Raw genomic sequence first — 8,400 nt, 5'->3', positions numbered from 1 at the left:
AGCGAAAAGGCGAAATGGCATATATAGCAACAATGCTAGAGGAGGAACTCGGTATAAATACATGGCAAAATGATCAAGATCCTCAGCTATCATGATGCAACAAGTAAGGTAGATGGCAAGGACTCAGTGAGATGTATATATAAAGGCACAGAACAAACTCGATCGAGTGACAGTACAAATGTTCAATACTTCACCGGTACAATAACAACAAAAAAAGCACAAAGCTGCCGGTACTTATTGTAACTTTCTGCCGCAAGCTCAGCATTACATAAAGCCTCGTTTTGCTAGCTCAGGTTTTACATCAAGCGGCGTTTCAAATCATCACGCAGTCGGTCGGTTACAGACTGATAGCAGGGAACTCGCATCCAATGCCTAGTTCGCGACGGTATTAAGCCCACCTCTTACTCAGTAGCTTCGATACTGTCAGGTCCGTGTCACCGAATCCATCCATGACGGCCCTCGCGGAGTGAAATTCTGCTCTCGCAGTTAGGCTGGGAAGGGCGGACAGAAGTAAGACAACAAGCAACATAATTCAGTACTGACTGAGCATAGTGAAGACGAAATCAGTCACCTGCTTCGGACAACTATGCACGGCATGCCAATGCGCTCGGCTGCGATGACGTTGGGCTTGCTGCCCGCTACAAGGATGCAGTTTTGCACGTCGCATCCCACATATTCGGCCCCAGCTCGCAGCGTGGCTATTATCTTCTCGGAACTGAGGGCCGTGATTGAACAGTGAATTCCAGATATATTACTCCAGCGCAAGAAAATAATGCTTAATCCACAGATAGTAATAACCTTTTAGATGTCGTGTTAATGTCAACACTGAGTTTTAGAAGTGATGCAACCTCTTCTGCTATCCTGTGTTTCTCTGCAGAAGCTGTCACAACCCAGGATGTGGAAATAAGTTCGGACGACACTAGCACTATTAAATATGAACCAGAATGCAATTGTTGCTCTAATTAGTAATGCTCACTATTAAATAAGTTTCGGCTATAACTCAGTAACCATATCTTCTAGTGGCACTCGGTGAATGTGTTCATCAGAGAAATAATGTCCCAGTTGAGTTTGAATAGAAGTTTCAATAGAGGTTTGTAAACGGTAGTTAGTGGTTACTTCCAACAATCCTAGTAGCGAGCCAAGTTGGATTTTATAAACGACACGTAACATGATCATATTCACCAAAAATAATTTGGTTCCAAAATGCATTTGTTTTTTCTGTGTTTTAGTTGCTTGTATATTCTGGTAAGAGTAGTATATGAGAAGTGTCCAACAAAGAAGGCTGGCAGCTGCAAATGCCTGTCGTTACGACATACTTGTGGGGTACACGTACACATTGTGGTTTAGATCGATCTCAGTGAAACTCTCTTGTGCACCCTGATATCAATTCTGCGTTCATTCTGGCATATGGTTTCTTATGGACGTCGGTAAAACTCTCATTATCAATATATGGTCTCAATTTTTAGGAAAAGTTGGTCTCCCGGGCTCTTAGAACCAGATCACAAGTTAACAATAGTGCCAGCTCAGCAAAAAACAGCAACAACAGTCAAAATCAGGGTTCATAACTACATGGAAACACCCCCTAGCTATTCGAGGGCACAGGCAGAGTCAGAATCATCGAGCTAAACTTGATAACATTGGAGGTGCACAAAGAGACTCCGCAAAAAAGTTGGTAATTGAGTTCCAGCTACTACAGATTCTCAGCCTCCGTCCACCCTCATGGCGCGTCAACAGCAGGAAATGCGAGGGAGCTCTCCTCCGACGCTCCATATCGTCCTGGCCTAGAAAGCACTTTGGCTGTTACTAACCTGTGGACAAAGGTCTGCTCTTGGCAGTGCACTGATGTTGAGTTTCGAAATGTTGTTGTAATCATCCCGATGCCTCGCATGCCTACGAGTGATTGAGTAGCAACATAGCACTTGCACGGGGAGATCTGAGAACATAGATGGTGTTACAGAAGTCAACAGAGGTATATATAGACTGACAACATCAAGGAAACAATCTCGAATAAATTACATGTAAAGGAATTCAGACTACGTAGTTTTTGCCGAGTGTTTCTGGAACTTGGCGCATGTGACGATTCCAGTAGTATACCAACTAACATCAAGCAATAAGTAAAGTAGATGGCAAGGAATTCTCCGGACATAAGGTAGGTGAATTGGAGACTACGTAAAACCATTCGGTACTTTGGTAGCTAGCTCATCCCAACTTCCCACGACAATCTCAGATCAATAGTGATAACTTTTGAAACGTTTGACCGAAAAAGCATGTCGTTCCGCTTTATATATAAAGCAACAACAAACATACAACCAACGATAGAACAAGCCAACACCACACACGTGCTCATGGCATGAAACAAACACCTCCATACCAGTCACCAAAATACAAACATCAAAGGCAGGATATAATAGTGCCACAGAATAGATACACCATTTCAACACACTCCATGGACAATAACAAGACAATGAGAGCGCCCAAAGCCGTCGGAGTTCTCCATTGTGATAGAGGCGTCACCAACACACAAAGCTGCGCCCAGCGAAACACGGGCTCCAAGAGCGCCTTCAGGAAGGGTGAGGCTCCGGAGCATCGCCACTGCTCGATATAAAAGGACAATGGTTTTCACCCGGGGCAACCAAAATGAGGAGAGTAGCAGCTACGTCGCCTTCACAAAGGGAATGCCATCCACGCACACCGTAGTCGTGGGCCTGACCCAATCCTAACAAGAATTAAACCCCGAGACTCACTCGCGCCTCCGAGACCAACATCGATCGCCGAACATCAGCCACCATGCCACCTGCACGGACATGGCCACCAGCCCGCACCTGAGTCGCGAGCTCCGCCAGCTCCCACCACCAAGATCGCCACCCTGGCATTCCAGACCACCTCTTCATCACCGCCACCACGCATGGACACCTCCTACCGGTGAAGGGTAGAAGGCTCCTCGTTCTAACCAGAGTAATCCCTTTGGTAGATGCATTGTCAAGCCAGTCCGATTTGAGCAGGGGAAAGACGGCGGCCACCCCATGCCACCTGTCGTAGACCAGGGCCTCCGTCATGACCGACTTGTCACCTCCAGATTTTGCTGATAGAAAGGCCACGAGCCCCCCTGCCTCCTTCGCCGGAGCACCCCTACCACCAACGACCAGTAGTAGACGAACCATGCATCGATCCGTCATTTAGGAACGGAGGGAGTAGTTGAGTTTCCAAAAAAAAGCAAACAAACTTCTTAATAATTTCAATGGAGCTTTTTCCATTATTCTTTAGGGATAATAAATTGACCAATGACTTTGCAAGGATGGTTTTCCATAAAATAAGATGGTCCATATGTCGAAATATTTTTGAACAATGGGAGTAGCAGATGGATTGCATGCTTCTGCAACTGTTTGCCCATCAACTTGTGTGTAGAATAAACACATTATATTTTCAAGAACATAGCATGATGTATTAGATATGAGTGAACTAACTGCTTGAATAGACTGGTAAATTTTGGTTGCAGTAAAAACACTAAATGCATTGGCATAGAATGTTGCGTCAGTAAGTGATAAACTTACAATGGACAACTAATCCTTCCGATTAATAGCTCAATGCTTTTGTAGACATCCCTAAAAGCGCAAAGCAACACACCAGAATATGCTAGTAGCTAGTTCTCTGCACCAAGCTTGTGTTTGCATAAGGACTCTGTTTGGGAGTTACTAGTGAATCGGCCGGCTACAAACACATAACTGACACAACTTGCTACAGAGTGACTCATTTGCAAACTAGTTAAGGTATAGTAGATGATGCAGCAAAGATAGAACGCCAGCATGGTTTGTGGTAGCCTCATCTCTTACTGCACGGCGTCCATGGCACTGCAGACAACGTTTCTCGTACTGAAATGATGTCTGAAGGCTATATCAATCTCGTGTTCACCAGGTTTGATGTGGTTGCATACTTCCCAATGCCTTCCATGTCTACAAGCAATCAAACAGCAAAAAGGCGAATGGAAATATAATACACAACGAAATGCTCAGGCTGACGACATAGACCAACAATGCTAGAGGAGGAACTCGGTATAAATACACGGCAAAATGATCAAGATCCTCAGCTATCATGATGCAACAAGTAAGGTAGATGGCAAGGACTCGGTCAGATGTATATATAAAGGCACAGAACAAACTCGATCGAGTAATACTAGTACAAATGTTCAATACTTCATCGGTACAATAACAACAAAAACACAACAAAGCGGCTGGTGCTTATTGTAACTTTTCTGCCGCAAGCTCAGCATTACATAACGCCTTGTTTCGCTAGCTCAGGTTTTACATCAAGCGATGTCTCAAATCATCACGCAGCCGGTCGGTTACAGACTGATAGCAGGGAACTCGCACCCAATGCCTAGTTCGCGACGGTATTAAGCCCACCTCTTACTCAGTAGTTTCGATACTGTCAGGTCCGTGTCACCGAATCCATCCATGACGGCCCTCGCGGAGTGAAATTCTGCTCTCGCGGTTAGGCTGGGAAGGGCAGACAGAAGTAAGACAAGAAGCAACATGATTCAGTACGGGCTAAGCATAGTGAAGATGAAATCAGTCACCTGCTTCGGACAACTATGCACGGCATGCCAATGCGCTCGGCTGCGATGACGCTGGGTTGGCTGCCCGCTACAAGGATGCAGTTTTGCACGTCGCATCCCACATATTCGGCCCCAGCTCGCAGCGTGGCTATTATCTTCTCGCAACTGAGGGTCATGATTGAATAGTGAATTCCAGATATATTACTCCAGCGCAAGATAATAATGCTTAATCCACATATAGTAATAACCTTTTAGATACTGTGTTAAAGTCAACACTGAGTTTAGAAGTGATGCAACCTCTTCTGCTATCCTCTGTTTCTCTGCAGAACTGTCACAACCGAGCATATGGAAATAAATTTGGATGGCACTAGCCCTGTTAAATATGACCAAGAATGCAATTGCTCTAGTTAGTAATGCTCATCAGCCTTTTGTACTTCCTTGGTAAGTTGTTCATCCAAACTGGAGGCAACTCCTTCACCAAGAACAAGCTGCCCATAAAGGCTTCCTGAAGCCTCCTCTTTTCCAACAATGTTTATTTTTGGCATTCTCGCTCCAAGTGCCAGCCTGTACGCGCCAGCCTGTGTGCTGCCCGCTGCCCGCTGCCTGCACAAGCCTCGTGCGCTATAGGCGTTGCCCTGCCACTTGACGCGCGGCTCGCTCCAAGTGCGGCCACCAGCTGCTTCTGCCACCCTTGCGCACCTCGGAGACTGCACCGACTTTGTGTCCCCCTTTCTTCGATCACACATTGATCTCTCCGAGACCGAGTCAATCTGAAACACCAGGACATGTCACCTGCTCGATCCGATCTCGTCGGGTATTTTAGCCCAAACAACACGCCGCTTGTACGTTCGCCCGCTCGATCCACTGAACGATCGCCGCACGCCTCGACTGCTTGCATGCCCGTCCGATTTCCCCTACTCGCCGTGATTGCTCATCGCCTGACGTCTTCCCATCGATCTCAACCGTACTCACCACGATACCGATCAAACATCAAACCCTAAGTTGACCGTCAACTACCTCCGAACAACCTAGCTCATAATACCACTTGTTAGAATAAATGCAAGGCATACCGTCGATCATCCGAAAACCAAGCAATCACGAAAGCACGTCACCGAGATTTGTCAACGAGATTCACCGATATGGCTACTTCCACGGGGCTTGACTATGGGTATTTTAGCCCAAAATGTTTGATCCGATCTCGTTGGGTATTTTAGCCCAAACTGTTCCGCAAGTCCTGCTGGCGAGTCCGGTCCAAGGTTGCGGAGCGGGAGCGAGCGTCGTAGACGAAGTAGTCGTAGTAGTCGTACACGCAAAAGTAAATGACACAGAGAGATATGGAGGAGACCAGCTTTATTAATCAATGATCAGGGGTTACAATGATGTCTCCTCGTTGCTTTATATAGGGACTAGGTGGTCTAGGGATAAGTACCCACTTAACGTAAAGTGGGGGAAACGGGAGGGGCTACCCCATGCGATACGCACGAGGCGCGCCGCCACCATCTTGGTGGCCCCGGTTTCCCAACACTCCCCCTTGGGTAATTATCCGTATATCCATGCCTGAAAACTCCGAAAAACCCAGTGGGAAAAATATGGAGAAAGAGCACATAGTATATGTTGTTGTATTGCACGAATTGCCTCGTCAAAAACCTCGTGTGAGAAACATCAGGAAAACTCACTCAAGGGGAAAAGAGTACAATCCACTCAACCATCAAGTTGAGTACTCGATCATCGGGATTGAGATTTTAGCGACGAGTTTGTGAAGTTTCTCCCCCTGAACCTTGCATCTCTCTAAGTCTCATCATACCGATTCCACGCACACACCTCTCTAAGGTTGATGCCGGTAATGATTTAGTGAACATATCAGCAAGATTGTCGCAAGACTTAGTATGCAAAACTTTCACCTCATTCAACTGCTGCAGCTCATGTGCATAGAAGAACTTGGGACTAATATGCTTAGTGAGGTTACTCTTCACATAACCCATCTGGACTTGTGCAACACAAGCAGCATTATCTTCATAGATAATGGTAGGGGTTTGTACGGTGTTCAGTCCACATGTCTGCTGAATGTGGCCGATCATCCGCCGAAGCGATACACACTCTTTTGACGCTTCGAATAGTGCCATGATTTCCGAGTGGTTCGTGGAAGTCGACACAAGTGTTTGCTTGGACGATTTCCAGGAAAACGTAGTTCCACCACAAAGGAAAACATATCCAGTCTGCGATTTGCAATCATGCGGGTCCGATAGGTACCCAGCATCGGCATAGCCTACAATAGATATATAGGTCTTGGTTCCTTTTATAAAACAGGCCAAGATCTTTGGTCCCTTGCAGGTAACGGAAGACGTCCTTGACACCTTTCCAATGTCTTTTGGTAGGTTCAGAACTGTACCTCGCAAGCAAACTGACGGCGAACGCAATGTCTGGCCGTGTACAGTTTGCGAGATACATGAGTGCTCCAACTGCACTCAGGTAAGGAACCTCTGGTCCCAGAGTTTCCTCCCCCTCTTCCTTTGGCCTGAATGGGTCCTTGTCTGGCTGTAAAGACCTCCCGACCATCGGGGTCTTAGAAGGATATGCCTTATCAAATCCAAACCTTTCCAACACCTTCTGGGTGTAGGCCGACTGGTGCACTAGAATCCCATCAGGGGAATGTTCAAGTTGCAGACCTAGATAGAACTTGGTTTTACCCAAATCCTTCATCTCGAATTCCGATATCAGGTAGGAACTCGCTTCCTCAATATCCTCAGGTGTACCGATTATGTTTAAATCGTCCACTTACACCGAGATTATACAGAATCCATCTTGGGATCGCCGTATGAAAACACCTGGGCAATCTTTATTGCTCGTGTAGCCCTTCTCATGAAGGAAATCGCTTAAGCGATTGTACCACATTCTACCAGACTGTCTGAGTCCATACAATGCCTTTTGAAGTTGAACACTGTATAGACCCCTGTTTGCTCTATCATGGTTCGGAACAGGGATACCTTCTGGAACCTTCATGTATATGTTCGAATCCAAGTTACCATACAGGTAAGCAGTGACAACATCCATTAGTTTCATTTTCAAGCCCATGTTTACTGCCATCGAGATCAAGTATCTAAAGGTAACTCCATCCATGACCGGGGAATAAGTCTCCTCAAAATCGACACCTGGTCGTTGAGTGAACCCTTGAGCGACGAGCCTTGCTTTGTATGGCACTACCTTATTATTTTCATCTCTCTTTCGAACAAAAACCCACCTATGGCCAACAGGGCGAATGTGGGGAGGAGTTCGACAAACTGGTCCGAACACCTTCCTTTTGTTGAGAGATAATAATTCGGCAGTAATTGCCTGCTGCCAATCTTTCCAATCCGACCTTTTCTTGCAATCAGCGAGCGTGTTAGGCTCAGGATCAAGATCTATGATTGAGGCAATTTTCGTAGCAAAGTTAATGTCGACAATCACCATTGCTCGGTTCAGGGACCCCCCCGTATAAATAAATTTATGGCCAGTTCATCATGGAGCGCATCCGGCGCAAACACTTGCTCTACCAAATTTCCCATTATGGGAGCAAGGTCCTTTAGATTTCCCACGCCGATTTGTGCGCTCACATCTCCGCTGGGTGTTTCCCCTATGGGAAAGTTTAAGTCCGGAATATCGTGCACTGAATTTTCCGTACTTGTGCCAGGTCTCGACTGGCTCCCCGTTTCAATTTGGGGTACTTTGGCGACAGGCTGCGATAAATCTCTCTTATCCTTTTTCGTCAGGCGTCCCCGAGTACTTGGGATTTGAGAAGCCGGATTTCTCGTCCTTTTAGGCCTTTGGACGGGAGCGGGTATACCATCATTTTTCTTCGGTATTTCAACCCT

At 46.3% G+C, this 8,400-nt stretch overlaps 1 protein-coding gene across 1 annotated transcript; it reads right to left on the bottom strand.

Annotated features, from left to right (window-relative positions):
* Positions 1-301: 301 nt before the first annotated feature.
* On the bottom strand, positions 302-5,298 carry LOC119308884. The gene is made up of 4 exons (XM_037585044.1): positions 4,977-5,298; positions 799-883; positions 572-715; positions 302-491 (listed from the first exon to the last, which is right to left on the bottom strand). Exons 1-4 carry the CDS (start codon positions 5,296-5,298, stop codon positions 389-391), a joined length of 654 nt encoding a protein of 217 aa, XP_037440941.1. The 3' UTR covers positions 302-388.
* Positions 5,299-8,400: the final 3,102 nt, after the last annotated feature.

Source organism: Triticum dicoccoides, chromosome 5B, assembly GCF_002162155.2.
Source record: "Triticum dicoccoides isolate Atlit2015 ecotype Zavitan chromosome 5B, WEW_v2.0, whole genome shotgun sequence".
NCBI lineage: Eukaryota > Viridiplantae > Streptophyta > Magnoliopsida > Poales > Poaceae > Triticum > Triticum dicoccoides.
This window is presented reverse-complemented; position numbering and strand designations above follow the sequence as displayed.

Coding starts and splice junctions, on each gene's coding strand:
- LOC119308884 (XM_037585044.1), bottom strand. CDS start 5,298: ATGTGTGATCGAAGAAAGGGGGACACAAAGTCGGTGCAGTCTCCGAGG. Junction 884..4,976: donor TACCAAGGAAGTACAAAAGG/CTGATGAGCATT, acceptor CCTGGGTTGTGA/CAGCTTCTGCAGAGAAACAC. Junction 716..798: donor ATTAACACGACATCTAAAAG/GTTATTACTATC, acceptor CACGGCCCTCAG/TTCCGAGAAGATAATAGCCA.